The sequence below is a fragment of the Tachysurus fulvidraco genome, chromosome 21 (genome assembly GCF_022655615.1).
Source record: "Tachysurus fulvidraco isolate hzauxx_2018 chromosome 21, HZAU_PFXX_2.0, whole genome shotgun sequence".
In the NCBI taxonomy this organism is placed as follows: Eukaryota; Metazoa; Chordata; class Actinopteri; order Siluriformes; family Bagridae; genus Tachysurus; species Tachysurus fulvidraco.
Genome location: NC_062538.1, coordinates 16,237,243 through 16,254,742, shown reverse-complemented (window position 1 = coordinate 16,254,742; position 17,500 = coordinate 16,237,243). Strand labels below are relative to the sequence as shown.

The window sequence follows — 17,500 nt, the reverse complement described above, 5'->3', positions numbered from 1 at the left end:
CAACCACCAGAGTGAAGCATGGTGATGGTAGCATCATACAGTAGGACTGCTTTTAATTGGTCAAAGTTGAGGATAAGATGGATGAAGTAAAGTACAAATTAATTCTAAAATCCAGTCTACCTGAGACTACTAATCTAATAGGTAAACGAATGGGACATGCCATTAAGATTATTACATTCAACCTATCTACATGTTGTTGATTGATATTTTTTTCTATTAATGTTTAATAACCGATTTTCTCTGGTCAGCATCATGTTCAATTCATAGCCAGTCCCAGGAACATTAGGTACACGGTGGGAAAATCACAAGTACATCACAGAGCACCATGCACACACTCACTAACACATCTAGATCTTTCTGAAAAGCCTAATTGTATGTTTCTGGACAGTCGGAGGATTTGAACACACAGAGGATAACTCAAAATCAGGACCAAACCCCAGACCCTTTGATGCAGCAGTTTTATCCTCCGCACTTTTGTGCCACATTCTGGACTTGTTTTCAGTGGATTTTTTTTATTATTATTATTTAAAGCAAGTCTATAAATCTTTTTGATGCATCAAGACTTTGTTTTTAAATCCACTGAACTCAGACAGACATCCTAACACACCCAGCCAGCCAGCTGTCAATCAAACCGGATCCATTCACCAGAGCCGTCATTCAAATACGTATCGGCTAAAGCGGCAGGATTGTGAATGATAGACACACCATTCATGGATGAAGTGAGGGATATGTCAGTATAAGAGCGGAAGGCTTACAGAGGCAAAACGAGGAAAAAAGAAAGTATTAAGAATAAAAGAGAGGAGAGAATTTGGGGGAGACAAGAGAGAAATCGAATAAAAGGGACTTGGAAAGTGTAAAAGCAGCAGATGGTGTGCAGTACTCTTGAGGTTTAATTGCTTTGCCTGCATGTTTGTGTAGTAATTATATAATAGATTTGCATATTTGCATCCATTATGATAATTAGCATTGTTCATAAGCAATAATCATTTAGATATTGCTTATACACACTCATAGAAAGGGTGTGTGTGTGTGAGAGAGAGAGAGAGAGAGAGAGAGTAGATACTAGAGCTTAGATCAAATTATTTCCTGTCATCAAAATTACCTGATTATGTGAAGCCACATATTTGAGTGCATATTTTCTTTGTAATAAATTGTATGTATGCTAACACAAAGAGCTAATCTCTTCGAGAGAGAGATATTAGATTCAGTAATTATTGCTTAATCCATACTGAACTAAGAAAATGGTTATACATTATTCTAACCTTTGGAGTAATAACTCAGTATTTATTAGTAGAGACTTAATTTCTGCTTAGTCCTTGAAGGGTTACCTATGAGTTACTGTTTGTTATTGTGAAGTGTAGCACCGAATCAATTAGTTTCATCATCTGAGCCACCAAATTAATGTGTTCAGTAATTATAAAGGAATCAAAAGTAGAACAATCTTGTTTCATGGTCACCAACACCACAAATATTAATTGTGTTAATGAAGTTGTGGACTATATCTGACCTTGAGCATTGTTGGTGTGTGTCTGTGTGTGTGTGTGTTTGTGTGTGAGAGAGTGAGAGAGAGAGAGAGAGAGAGAGAGAGAGAGAGAGAGAGAGAGAGAGAGAGAGAGAGAGAGAGAGAGAGGCAGTACAGGCATTTCTTTACATCACAGTAATTAAAAAACGTTTCTTCATTAGGCATAGGCAACACACAAACACACACACACACACACACGTGCACACACGCGCCCACACACACACGCACACGCACACACACACACACACACACATGCACACACACACACACACACACACACCTGCACACACATACAGTACATTCTGTAAATATCAACTACTAAACTGACCTTCCAGCACAGTAATTAAGCTGATTATCAGGCTGCCTTTGTTCCAATCTTCCACAGACAAACCTAATATTTTCTGTAAGTAAACAAGCACCTTCTTGTCATATCTAGCTGATCATTACAATCAAACAGCTGTGCTTTACTCTCACTGACGAGTTGCTCTCGCTCTCTCCCACAACCTGAACAAAAGCTTCTGCTTGTTCATCAAGTAGATTGTATTTGTACACACACACACACACACACACACAAACAAAGCCAAGCGCAGCATCATTGTTCAACATTTCTGTAATTACTGAGACTAAATGAATTGACAAACCAAAAAATAAACAATCCAAAATATCGTGTGGGAACTGAAGTGGAAATTGGGCAGGTTTTTGAAGACATTGGTCTTATATAAAGGCACCTAAATGTTTTAAAAATTTGTTTCTACATCCTTTCATTCTGCACCACCAGTGCAGTTTCGTTAAGAGCTAGTGCAATTTTCTCCATTTGCTTACTTCCTTGCTGAATAGAAGGAAACCAAAGAACCCATCAGAGCTACAGATCAAACAAGAGATGCGGATCGGTGAGGAAGAAATGCTACCTGCCGCACTATTTTTGTAGTTTTCTAGAATCTTTATGGTGTGTGTATATTAATCCTTCAAAATGCAGCTGAAGCATCTCCATCTGTCTGCAGACATGTCATGAGAACTTGAAAGCAGCAACTGACTAGGAGATCTTACATTGTCCTTCCACACACCCACACGCACGCACGCACACACACACACACACACACACACACACACACACACACACACACACACACACACACACACACACACACACACACACAATGTCTAACTAATCTTCTCTTAAGAGTGATTCAGGACCAATCTCAGAGCAACTCTGAGCAAGCACATTACAACAACTTTTATCTTAGAGAGGAGGCGGGGCTTAACCCGTTACTAGGTACTGTACAGTATGACATTCTTTTGTAGACTGTGATTGGTTGTATAATAATATATATATATAGGAGCACTTTTAAATTATGATCTATTATAAGCCTTCACTTTGTCTCTATGTTGAGTCTATACTATGTAGGGATTACGTTTGTGACCGATCATATTAGAGATGCGCTAACATCTGTATGTTATAAATGTAATAAATGTAATGTAAATGTAAACATCATTACAGTGCAGAGACAATGGAGACAAATTATATAATTTCAGAGATGTTGTCTCTAATATGATTGGTCACAAAAAGAATCCCTACACAATCTAATCTGTATCATATTATTAACTCATTATCATTATTAAATATTGAATACAATACATTTCTTCTCCCTCTTCACCTTCAACACTTTTTTGAACTTATGAGCTCTTTTAAGGGTTAAGATGCTTTATTAATATCTTTTATCTTTACTAGCTTGGTTTTGAGCTCAAACCTTTCAATCAGTAGCCCAACACCTTAACCACTAAGCTACCACATCACTATTTGGCAGCACTACCCTACAAAAATCCAGATACTAGATAGTCAAATAAAGTTCCAGATACTAGATAGTCTATGGCTGATAGTGCATCATGTGCAGTTTGAGATACAGCCTTATTCAGATTGACTACTTTCTGTTTTCAGTGTTCTCTCTGATGATGAGGTTCTTCTGGGTCCAGAGGTCTCATTTGGTCCACTAGGTGTCATCTTGTCATGTCCCGTCGCCATGACAATATCACATTGTGCAGACGTCTCAGAGGACTGGAGTGTAAGACTGAAGAGAAAAACACATGGAGACAACTGGGAGGTCAGCGATTCATTATTATTATTATTATTATTATTATTATTATTATTATTATTATTATTATTATTATTATAGTAGGACATTTTAGCGTCTTCTTTCCTTCTTTTTTTGCCTTGCATTTAGCTAGTAAAAGTAAGTTTGAGTAAAAATATATTTGTAAAAAGGATAGAAGTATAATCTTTTTGTTGCCTAAATGAACACACTTTCACTTCTGCTACTAAAATAGCTGTAGGCCTGCCTGCCTAAATGTGATAAAACAAAGCCTTTAGAAATCTGCTTGTTTGCTAACGGTAAAGTTTCACTTTTGCAATTAAAATATGTAAAGGAACTAAAAAAACGTATTTTGTTCATATTGATTCCCACGTTTTTTTCCCTGGAAAACTAAACCCATCCTTCATACATTGGGGATAAATGTAAATGAGAAGAAATAAACTATATTTTTATTACATATTTCATGATCTAGACGTTATTAAAAACCCCTATTTTTGACACACCTACTAAAGAAATATCTAGCAACTTTACTCCGTTTACATCTATATGGGGTGGCCAAATAATTACGAGTAACCCGGTTATGAATACTCATAACTTTCCCTGTGTATATAATGATTTATATTTTGAAATCTATATACAATATACAGTCCTTAGAATTTAATGTACAAAGTTTGTGATTCTGAGTATAAATTTTTAAATGCTCACTGGATTAGTTTTTGTTCACCATTGAAACTTCACTGACCTTTCTTACCTTCAGAGTTTTTGCACTGTTGGTCTATAGGGTGTGTGAATCTTTAACTGTCAACTGTTTTCTATTTAAAGTCTGTACAAATCCACCACAGTTTTTGGTCCTGTAGTCAATCTGTGAACATTGTTCCAGTGAAATTTTGAGGAAGAGAAAGTTTGCATGTAATTTAAAGAGTAGGGAACTTAAGCAAGGTATGAAAAGGGGTGTTATACAGTATATAGTATAACCTGTAAAATATAATTACCAGAAATGCTTTTCACCTATTAGTCTGCAATTAAGACTATAGATACTTAGATCTTATTATAATGTTCTTGAGAAGAATTGAAAAATTCTAAACTTTAATACCTTAGAGGTAATGATTAAAGATTAAGCTCTTGTTGTTACTATTCAATTTAATAATCCAACACTTTATTGATAGGTATTTGCACTGTATACTATAATAACTGCATGTCACCTGTAATGACCTCAATATGCAGATTTGTGATTAATTGAAGTAATGGATGTATTTTTATGCAGAAATGTGACTTATACTTTCATCCAGCTCATTTACGGAGACTTTAATATCGGAAATAATTAAATGGTGAAAATAAACGAATTTAACAACGGAAATTCTATAACCATTGAAAAATTGAAGCTTTCCATGAGGAGAAGCTTATTCAACAATTATGAGAGTTGTTAATTTTTTCAACCTGGGAATGTCGTAAGGACAGAGATAACATGAAAGAAAAATTTTTCTCTTATTAATTTCAAGAGAGATAAAATGGGGCTGATGAGGGAACAACTACTGTTTATAGCTGATATAATGTAAGAGAGAACATGAACTTGTTTTGCAGATGTTCCACACAATTAGGTCACCTGGGTAAATTGCTGCAATGATGAGAAATTTAAGATTTGAGAAATAGGACTATGAGAAAGTTCCACAAAACAAGTTAATATCTGTGTTTTATTCCATCCTTCATGCAATTGCGTACATGTTTAATGCTTTGTGTGTTTTCGACAGGATGTGATGTGGATGAAAGAAGAGAGCTCTTTGTGTTACTGCGTGCTGGAGTCACGACGCTGCTTTGTGCTTGTGGATCAGCCTGGCCGTTACGCTCTGGTTGGAATTCCGATCAGTGAATCTGCAGTGAAAAGACTTAGTATTGCTGTGTTTGGAAGCTCAGAGGGCGATGTTTACACACTCCGCGTTTATTGCGTGGATGACACGCCACATGCCTTTCAGGTGACAATTAAAATCCAAATTATTTTGTCAACTAACAACCTCTTCTTAGAGTACTTAGGTGTGTAAGTCGATTTTTTTTTAATTATTAATTGCATGAAATGGTAGAGTAGATGTTGAACAGAAGCAATTGAGTGGACAGCGTATCAATACAGTACCTGGCAGATCAACCTGGTAGCCTAACAAGAAACCCAACAGTTTACTGCAGCACTGGTAAACTGCAAGGGAAAAAAATACCGCATTAACAAAGCACTCAGATATGTTAGCTGTGCCTTACAATAGATTCAGGTAAGACATTCATAATTTCTGTTCAGTGCAACTAGGTCATGGATCTGTACAGAACACTGAAATTCCACACTAACCTTAGTTAATCATGTCTTTTTGGATCTCACTTTGGGGCATTATCTCAGCTTGGGGCATTATCAAGCTGGAACAGGTTTGGACCTCTTTAAGAGTTCAGTAAAGGGGAATTCTTAATGCTACTCCAATCATTATGGCATTAGTTTGAGGAAGACCCACATACAGTATGAGTATGATGGTCAGGCATCTACATACAGAGGTCCTCTCCTGAATACTAATTCCTTTATCACCCTTCATACAAATCCTGATTACAGACTAATAGAGTCAGGCATCCAAACATGCAGTGATTGCAGAGTCTTGTCAGTTTTAAACCTTGTATAAGAGCCTTGTAGCTCCCGAAGGCTATTTCTATGTGCTGACTGTGGTGTTCTGTGAGGTCCTTGCAAACAGGTTGAGGTGTAAAAAAACACATCATACACAAAATCCTCCTGGAACCTGCCAACCTTTGCTCTTGGTGAGAGGTGGTCTCCACACCGGACCAGGTGAACTTTTAGATTTAGCCAGATTCAGCCCCAGCTACTCACTTTAAGGGATCACAGTCGCCCATCACATCACTTTAAGGGATCACAGACTCTCCTCCTCTCCGCCCACAGCCGACACTTCCTTACAGTTTTACTACAGTATAGCACCTCTCTGACTAGCAGAGTTCCTTGTAACGAATAATTAGATTTACTTCTTTCTTCATCGCCCATGCCTTTATTTACACCACTCTCACTCAGCCCTCTTGAAATATTTTGCCAACTTCTTGTTCTGAGCTGTCTTTGTCTGTACGCATTGGTTACGCATTGGCTGGTTGCAATTGTTTAGAGACATTTCAGGTTTCATGATGGTGTAGAACAGGGTGTTACGATTGGCTGAGAAGTCAGAAAGTATCTATTCACCTTTGTAGCATATAGCATGTGCTAATGCTGAGATTTGCTATTTTGCAATGCTAGTGGTGAGATTTGATATTAATGCGCAGTAATAATAAAAACTGAAGTGTGCAGTTGATCCACAGTTTGGAAGGAATTCTTTGATCAAGCCCATGATTATGAGCATCTCTCACAAATAAACCCAGAATCAGTACAAGTTGTGGCCACAAGTATTTTAAATGCCCTTCTGCTGAATTGTTGGAAACCATTTAAGCAAAACAAACTAATTTTTTCTGTTCACTGAACTCCATCATTTAGACGTGTGTTGAGATATAGGAGCGTGAAATAATGGATTTTACAAAGCGTGATTATTCATTCATTATTCAAATGCTGCTGAGGTTTCATAAACAGGAGACCTGATTATGCTTGATATATTGAATGTGCAATATTCAATTAGAGGTTTTTGAAAATTCTTTCATATTTAATAAGAGTTTTAATCACGTTTGGGTGGTTTTGTGGTGCATCCAGGAACAGGATGGATTCAGGATTGAATGTTTTTTAGAATTGGATTATTACATAATGTTGTACCATTTTGGATATTAGTTCGGAGAATTAAAATATAAAAAAAATTATTAAAATCTCTTTTAGGCATGCAGATGTAGATTCATAGATAAATGATTTGTAAACATGAGTCAGAATTGAAATCCAGACATATTTGTCACAGCGATCGAGAGAACCCATGATACACTATTAAGAACTGTTGGATGAATACCTATTGGATTAACTGAAGCAGCTGATTTTACCACATTACCTTCTGACTATTCATGCTATTTACAAAATTCCATCAAATCCATTGTATATAAACTTTTTTATTATATCCTGTGTCATTTGGGTATCTTTGAAGCTTAGATTGACCGAAAGATAAAGGTAAAGGTATGCTGCTATTTCTTTTAATGCCATGAGTGTGAAAATTCTTAAGGATACATGTACAAGGCCAATTTTCAGGTGTAAAGAGTTTACAAATTCTTAAGCAAAAAATATATTTGTAACACTTTTTGAAAAGAAGTAGCTTTAGATATCTGTCTTTTTTATTTAAATGAGTTAGCAGTCAAATGGCATATACATGGTCACATAACAACTTCATTAATATATGTTATGTTTGCTACTTCATGTGCATTTCATATTTAGTCCTGAGATTTTTGACAGCTCTATGGCTGAACTTTTCACCACTTCACAGAAGCTTTTAAAGCGCAATTTGCACCTCACACAGAAGTAATGTAGTAGGCATTCCCAGGTGCAGTCCGGATGATAAGCTACAACTAGGGAAAATTGAACATTAATTTAAGAAGCATTGTGAGGCACATTTTGAGGCTGCATCAAACTACATTCTGCTCTGCTTGATCATATACACACTGGCTCTCAGCCTCAGCTTTTCCCTCCATCAACCTGAAACTTGTTTCACACAGTTCTTCTACTTTCTTTCTCCCCTATACTCCTCTATCTCTCTCACTCACTCAATCACTCACTCTCTCAGTCTCACTGACTCACTCACTCACTCACTCACTCACTCACCCACTCATTCTATCACTCACTCACTCACACTATCACACTAAATACAAACACATTTAAATATATCTAATATTAATCTTACATTTTTGTATTATATTAATCTTTATATTACATTTTTTATGTTTATGTTCTGTAAAGCTTCACGAGAAGATGACAACTGTTAAAAGCGCTATACAAATAAATTTTAATTTTAACTTATGCATTCGCTCACTCTATCACTTACTCACTCTCATACACTCTGTCACTCACTCACTCACTCACACTATCACTCTCTCACTCAATCACTCACTCACTCTCATTCACTCACTCACTCAATCACTAAGTCACTCACTCTCATTCACTCACTCACTCACTCACTCACTCACATTCACTCCCTCACTCACTCACTTATTCTCATTTACTCACTCACTCACTCACTCACTCACTCACTCACTCACTCACTCACTCACATTCACTCCCTCACTCACTCACTTATTCTCATTTACTCACTCACTTTCATTCACTCACTCGCTCACTCACTCACTCTCATTTACTAACGCACTCACTCACTTACTCATTACACATTTACACTCTCTCATTCATGCACTCACTCTCACTCACTCTCTCACTCTATAACTGATTTACTCACTCTCACTCACTCATTCACTCACTCACTCACTCACTCATTCACACCATCACTCACTCACTCACTCACTCACTCACTCACTCACTCACTCACTCTCATTTACTCACTCACTCTAACTCACTCTCTCACTCTATAACTCATTCACTCACTCTCACTCACTCATTCACTCACTCACTCTCACTCACTCTCTCACTCTATAACTCATTCACTCACTCTCATTCACTCACTCACTCACTCACTCACTCACTCACTCACTTACTCTCATTTACTCACTCACTCTAACTCACTCCTCTCACTCTATAACTCACTCACTCACTCACTCTTCCATATTCCTGCATACAATCTTCTTTTGCTTCCAATTAACCTTAAGTTCTTTTCTTCTCTTGCTTCTCTCTTGTGTGTAGGAGGTGTTGTGGTTGGAGCGTTCTCAGTGCAGTCGTCTCCTGAGAGAGCCATGCACACTGTTCTTCAGCAGAAGTTCTTCAAACTTGCAGATCTCCATCCAGGATGTTTCACCTCAGTTTGTTTGGAACATCAAACCCTTCACCACCTGCCAGGTCTCGCCTCAATCTATGTATATTCATTATGCCATGGAGTGTGTTCCACATTAATATGCAGATTAGTATGCAAATATTCATGAGCTTCAGGTAGTAAGGGACGCTAGAGGGACAGTTGTGGTTGTTTTTGTTTTTTTTTTGGTGGTTTTTTTTTTGTATTTAATTAAGTTGCAAAGATGATAATGCAAAGAACCACAATATACACACTTTAACAGTGAACTCCAAAATGTGCCTAAGAAATTTATTAGAGCCAATCAACTGAACTTGCACAGGAAGTGAATGGATAGCTGTATCTTGGTCAATTGTTTGTATGACACAATGTTATACACATATCTATTAAGAGTGTAGAATGAACAGTTACCATGCCATAATTTCCCTGCATTCATATTTTAACATTTTTACATCACAAACAAACAGGTTTTATTAATGTTTCAGGTTTCCGTATGTGCAAATGACCAATAATAACATATGGCTGAATCGGTGTAATGGGAAAAGTGAAGGGAAATAAAGAGTTGAAAGAGGTAGATGAAGAATAAAGAAAGCAAAGCATATTAAAAAAAGATATAAGAAAAAAGAAAGAAAGAGAAGTGATGGATGTTTTAAGGACACAAACATAAATACAAACATACATGGTTGTTGTACTATTTTTTCTTACAAATCTACTGACCTTACTGTTTATAATGAGTATAATTAATATTACTAATTACTTAATACTTACTTAATTATTACCCAAATGTACCTTGTCCTTCCACAAGCCTGTAGATTATCTTTCCCATGCACAGTTTGTGTCAATTACAATAAAGGGGTAGCTGGTCAGTGGTCAGTCCATTTCTATTAATGAATCAAGTAGAAATAGTCTAGAAATAACTTGTAAATAAAAATATCAGATTCAATATCTCTCTCTCTCTCTCTCTCTCTCTCTCTCTCTCTCTCTCTCTCTCTCTCTCTCTCTCTCTCTCTCTCTCACTCACTCACTTGTCTCCGCAGGAGTTCTCTTTTACTCGGGTCTGGTGCAGTACTGCATCTCCTTTGCATTGTGCCTTCTCTCTGCAGTGCCACAACACAGCGGCCAATCAGCTGTTGTGTAAGATCAGCGTGCGGCAGGTCAAAGGTCACGAGCAGATCCTGCAGATCTGCACCACCGTGCCTGAGGTGCGCAGCATACATAGACACCCAGAGGACAGCACAAACAAGCATACATCATCGAAAGCAAATATTTCCACATGCACGCCAACAGGAAAATGTATGTGCTTACAGGATGTAGTGCCTAATTAAGTCGACTTACAGTACATGTAAGGAGCGAGAACGTAACTAAACACTGTTTTATTCACAGTGTTCGACAACTCTAAATAGTGAATTTAAATCATAATATGAATTATGATTTCACGACTTCAAGATTTCATGTGTCATGTACACAGGTACAGTATATACAGTATACAACCTGACATGAAAACCCAGCCACACCTCCTTCGACTGTGCATATAAATAAACTACAATTATAAAGTACAGTACAAACCAGACGTTTACATACACTGTATAAAAAGACACGACTTTTTTTTTTCTCATTGTCCAACATTACTGTATATTAGACTAAACCTTTCCTGTTTTCTAAAATTATTATCTGATAAATGCCATAATAATTTTCTGAGAATTTTTTTATTCCTTTCTTCAAAGTCAGAAGTTTACTGTACATACACTAAGTTTACTGTGCTTTTAAAGAAATTGGGTAAAGCCCAGATGATGTCATGGCTTCTGATAAGTTAATTGACAACATTTGATTTAATTGGAGGATGTATTTTAATTCGCACCTCAAACACACTGCTTCCGTGTGTGACATCATATAATCAGCTAATCAGGAAGAGAATCGGGAATAAATAAGAAAAAGTAGTAGAATATGATGTACAATATGTAACATGTTGTAGCATCAAGAGCAGGGACAGTTCTAGGATTTCATCTTTAAGGGGTTTTAGCCCTCAGTGAGAATTTAAAACAAGAAAAGTTTTATATTATATATTATATGACTACATAGTAAGTCAAAAGTTATGGTATTATTTAAAATGGCAAAAGTGGACACCAAAATTTTATGCATGATGTAATGATGCCAGTCTTGAATCAAATCATTTTATGTATGTGTGCAAACTGTGTGTCCAATGAATGCAGTCACTAATACAAAAAAATTCACAAGACAAAGACCAAATCAGTAATGTTATTTTATTTAGTATTGAATGGATTGTTTGCATTGATATTTTGTTTGTGCTATCAACTCTGGTAAAAGAATAGTGAAGTTTCACTGCTTTTGGTTGCCGTCTTTGCGGTTTTCCGCCGATTAACGTTATAGAAACTATATAATATACATAGATACGTATATAGATAAACGCCTCCAGCTCTGACTGCGCGTGCACGCTGCACGTACCTGTGCTTTTCTGTTCAAATAAAGCAGACAGCTGAAGACTCACTTTTGAAAGACTACAACGCACGCGCGTAAAAGCAAAGTAAAAAAAATTGCTCTTGGATCAAACTGATAAATTTATTTTTTCCCGACAAGTCCTGCATTTTAACGTTTTTTTGTTGTTTGTTTATTTATGAAAGTAAAAATTATACTTTTAGTTTTAGGGTGGCTGAGATCACAGACAGGGGGCTGAAGCCACCCTAAAAAAGGTCTGGTCATGAGCATTTGTATTTAGTATGCCATAGTGAAATAAAATTGTTAACTTGTGTGTATACTGTGAATATACTGAATTTTATATGTATATAACAGTAGATACAGTGTTTTAATCCCATACTTAAACAATGGTTCACTCTACGTCTGGTTTTACTGGTATAAAAGAGTATGTGCTGGATCAAGTGCTATTTTATAAACAAGTGTGGAAGCTTGTTTTGTTAAATAAAACTACATTTGCCATCATTATGTATGTATTATATACACCCAGGACTGTTTATGCAGTAATATTCGGAAAATATACTAGACTCCTATTAGATGTTAGTCCACAAGGTACAGTGAAACAAGGTAAGTGTTTCTGTTAAACTCAGTGAGATAGACACTACTGAAAAACCTGATCCTGGAAATCTGTACACAAGAAAAACTTTTGAACTACATGTAGATTATTTTGATCATAATAATTAGACACACCCAAAAATACATAAGTGTCTCAAAAGATGGAGAAATATTTGGAGATATTTTTGTAAATAACTTATTGATTATCAGTTTTGTCCCTTTTATCGATTATCTTTCCAGAGCCAAAGGGAAGTGGTGCCATTTTTCTCTCAGTCAGATTCTACCATTTCCTCTCAGACGGGAGACAAAGCTTTTAAAATCCCCCTATCCATAAGGCAGAGGATCTGTGCCACCTTTGACACGGCCAATGCCAAAGGCAAAGACTGGCAGCTTCTAGCCCAAAAACTGCATATAAACAGGTGAGATACACAGACACACACACACACACACATTTTTCACATTTACAATTGTGAATGGTCCAATCACTTATTGTAATTTTGAGATACATGAAGAAAGGAAACCAGATTTACATCAGCCAAATGTTAATGAGGAAACTGAGGCACACTTCCTATGACTTAATTTATTTCAAAAGCTGTTTCCATCTCCTCAGAAAGCCTTCACAAAGACACAGCATATCTGCCAGTTGCTCTCATCAAAAAAATAAATAAATAAAAAATCTTTTTAAAATAGGCAAAAGTGCATAATTTAAAAAATAAAACTGTTAACTCGCTCATCTTGCTAACAGTTCACATAAATACAAAAAGTCTATTTTATAAGGAAAACTGTCACCAGTATACCAGGGGATTTTTCCAAGCACTGTATCTTTTGTACCAATATAGGCTGTCAAGTCAGAGCGGTTTAAGAGGGAAAGTCTGTCTGCTTTTCTATAAAACCAAACACATCCTCACACATGCTTTAAAGACTGGAGGATTTTGCTGGATTTTCCACCCATCCAGCTCTGCAGGCAGCGTGTAATGAGACATGCTTCCTTGTTAAGCGGATTTCAGCAATTAACTCTCCAGGATGTGTGTGAGATGATTAACCCAGAGAGAGGTTGTACTGCTGAGAATAGTGCAGCACTGTCTCCTGCTGGACAGAGATACACATTTGAAACAAGTTTTTTGTTTGTTTGTTTTTGTTTTGTTTCGTTTTAGCTAGCAGTTTATTTTAAAGTATGGAAGGTACCTAATGATCAACAGGCAAATATAAGTGCTTCTTAATACTATTAGTTACTGATTACCAATCGTGACAGTTATAATTACTTGTAATTACATCAGACTATGACCAGGCTGTGAAATAAAATGCAATCACAGCGAGTTAGCCCAGCGTTCGAATAAATGACCTTATTCCTCTTACTTCCTACAGCGGTGATGTAACCACATGCGACGTATATTGATTGGTTAAAAGAAAGCCTGAAAACTGAACTACTGTTTCACCGCTACAGTTTAGTGCAGTGACTATTGTATAGCTTCTGCTGTCTTGGCCAGGTTGTCAATCTCACACTCTCTTTTTTGAAAGCATTTGTGAATACGGTACTTAAACTGTTCCAGCTCACCTGAAAGGAACATCCAACAATTTTCAAGTAGAGAACCATGGCCTCAGACTTGGAGGTGCTGACTTTACTCTCAGTAGGAAAATGCCTGAGGGAATATCTGATGTCTATACAGTATCTGTGGTTGGGTGCTACAATAGCCCATATAATTGAGACTACTCCAGACTTTGCTGCATCTTGACATGCTAACCAAGAAATCCAGAAACAGGAGGGACAATGTTCCAGACCCACATTAATCAGTTTCAACTACTGTAAATGCTAAGACTGTGGCAAAGCATTCATAGACGTCCTCTGTGGGACGAAGCCTTTAAGAATCCTGAGACATCTCCAGTTAGACTCTGTGATACTAAGGAGATCTGAAGTCCATGATCCTTTCACCAATACAACATTTATCTGACTGTATATTACAATCACACCCCCAGTGTCACCCAGATGAGGATGGGTCCCCCTTGAGTCCGGTTCCTCTCAAGGTTTCTTCCTTTACCAATTTAAGGGAATTTTTCCTTGCCACTGCTGCCTGAGTCACATCAGACTTGCTCATAGGGGGATAAATACATACAGATGTGAACTATATATATCTAATAATAATCTGGAATTTTTATTCTGTTAATCTTTTTCTTTTATTATTCCTTATTTCTTTTATTATTCCTTATGTTTACCTTCTGCTCTATGTTTATGTTCTGTAAACTGCTTTGAGACAATGTCTATTGTAAAAAGCTCTATACAAATAAACTTGAATTGAATTGAAATTGAATAGAGACCAAACTGCACAAGGTACAGACACTGTGTTCCTGCAGTACCTCCCACAAAAAAAGCTCAGGCACACCATCTCAAAGCCGTGTCCAGAATTAATTATATTTATGTAGGGTAGATCATTCTTCCATGACCCTTCCCAAAGTTGTACAAGAATCTCACATTGTTCTTCCTTATTGAATATTAGGTGGAATTTACATAGGTTTTTCTTGGAATGTGAGAAGTGTGATTCCTTTATAATTGGACGACACCGTCTCATCACAGATTTCTGAAAAATAGCAACTACCTTCCCTCTTAATAGTCCCACTCCAAAGGCACTTCTCCAGACCTTGCAATTGAAGAGCCATTTTAACCACACAGCCCCAACATACTCCAATTAATTCTATGGCCAAATCTCATCCACCCATGCAGTCCTGCTGCTTTGAAGACTTCTAACTGCTAAAGAAATCTCAGCTTCAGAGATGCATTCCAAAAAAATAGAAATTTCTGGCACTTCTTCATTAATGGAGAAGTTCCTCAGTGCTCCTTCCATCACTCAGCAATGTACCCAACAGATTTCAACATTCTCTTACTGTACACTTGCTCTGCAAGCTCCATATTCTTTGTCAGTCCTATTTTTATGACTTCTCAGAACTCACCGTTTTCACTTCAGCCTTTCTGCCTTTTTTATACCTTTCAATTGAATCAATGGAGTATTCTGTGGGGATTATTTAGAAGGTCCCCTTCATCTTGAGGGTTTTCTCACCACAAGTGTCCACCAAAATGTGCTAACTATCTTCCTAACATATCCTTCCTGACAGCCACTGTCAGCCCTATAGCAAAGGACACTTTCTACTACCTCTGTGATTGAAGACTTGAACATGATCCATTCAGACTCAATGTCTCAATGACTTCTCTTGCTACAAGGAAGTTTTTTCAAGAAACCTTCTGTCAAACACTCCTAAGCAACTTGGGGATGCAGTCTGGGGTGTACCATAAATTTCTACCTACACTTTAAAGTGAGGACTCTAAAAAAAGTCACCACTCACCACGCACCACCAATGGGTAATTAGTTAACACATTTACCCAACTTTTACCCAAGTGTTCAAAACATAAGGCCTCAAGGCTGATTGTACAATCATAGAATTGAAAATGTTCTAGTACCAATTACACTAATCAGCAACTTTATGTTTAAACGCAGTGTTTTTTATTGGCAATCTGTGGCTTGCACAATAGTCTAATTACATTTCTCTAATTGTATCTCCATCATTCCCAACATGAGCAATTAAATATCCTTGTAACACTATGGGGTCAGTAGTGCATGCCTCCAAAACCCCAAAAGACTGAATACACTTCTTTAGAAGTCATAATATCATAGCTGCAGTCTTTAGGAGTCATAATCTCATAGCTGCAACTCTATTGTTCTCTAAGACCAACTCTGACTGTAAGGCATTAGACTGGAGGGTATCCTCACAACCAGAGACCTGTCTACTTTGGTCAGTCCAGAATACCATTCCAGAAGCTTGGTACCAGAGTACATGCTGTAAAGCTGATTGTAATAACTCGGGCCTTTGTGCTACCATAGAAGTCACATTCCACCTTTCATGGGAATCTCCAGGTATGCGTATTGCCTGACCTATGGCATCAGGAAGTATGATGGCCCTACTGGGACAGTAAGGCCCCAGTGATACAGCATCATGACAAGATCATGGTCCACAAAGGGGCACTTCAGTAAAGTTAGCAGTTGTGTTGCTGTTGTATTCTAATATCAGTTTTTTAACATGATTCATTGAGTCAAGTGTGTATGATAGAGCCATGAATATTTATGTCTACTCTGAAGCTTTGGACAGCTGCCTGTTATCATTCATTCACTGTCTCATGAGTTTAATTCCGGAGATCTTCCATTACACCATTTGCATCACTAAACTCTGATCATTATTTTTCTATAACTGGTGAACGTACTGGTTAAATGGTAATGAACATGAAAATTAATTTGTTAATAAATTTTTCCATGCTCTCTGATTGTTCATGTATTTATAATATTCTAAACCAGTCATTTCTGGCTTCTGTTAAAAAATCTCGTTTATTAACACAATCCACACTGTCGATCATTCTACAGAAATCTGGGTTACTTTGCAAGGCAGTCAAGTCCCTCAGCGGCGATTCTGTGCTTGTGGGAAGTTCAACATCAGGAACTTGGAGATCTGGACTCTCTGGCCAGTGCCTTGGAGGAAATTGGACGTGTCCAGGTCAAACAATCTGGCAATGTATGTAATCAGGACCACCCCATACAGCAGGGCATAATAGGCAACCCGGACGAAACCAAACACGCAGACAATTCTCTCAGCCTCACTTACTCAAAAAACTCATCCAACATCACTACCATGTTAGTAAAGTCTGAAAAAGTGGATGATATTCTGATCCTGGACCAGTCAAGATACAATACTGGCAAAACTCCAGCTCACGACCCCACTATTGATCTGTACAACAATGACTTAGACTCAGATCACACCTAGGAAATGTTACACAGAGAACAATCGTCCAATATCAAAGTCTACTGAGGAAAAGGGGCGGAGACTCGGAGCAGCTCCTCACTCTGATAGACTGTGAAAAAAAGAGAAACTCAAGGTTAAAGTGATGCGGTGTGGCACAGTGTTTGTGCCTGAGAGAGAGATACACACAT

General features: G+C 37.3%; 1 protein-coding gene across 2 annotated transcripts in view; it reads left to right on the top strand.

The window, feature by feature from the left end:
• unc5da (unc-5 netrin receptor Da) overlaps positions 1–17,500 on the top strand; it is a 195,276-nt gene that overhangs the window by 177,427 nt on the left and 349 nt on the right. For both annotated transcript variants that reach the window (XM_027178942.2, XM_027178934.2), the window contains 6 exons: positions 3,459–3,621; positions 5,358–5,579; positions 9,386–9,538; positions 10,526–10,690; positions 12,774–12,952; positions 16,937–17,500. The exon at positions 16,937–17,500 is cut by the window's right edge and continues 349 nt beyond it. In XM_027178942.2, the coding sequence (XP_027034743.2) occupies positions 3,459–3,621; positions 5,358–5,579; positions 9,386–9,538; positions 10,526–10,690; positions 12,774–12,952; positions 16,937–17,333 (1,279 nt within the window). In that variant the 3' untranslated portion in view covers positions 17,334–17,500. The remainder of the gene's footprint in view (positions 1–3,458; positions 3,622–5,357; positions 5,580–9,385; positions 9,539–10,525; positions 10,691–12,773; positions 12,953–16,936) is intronic.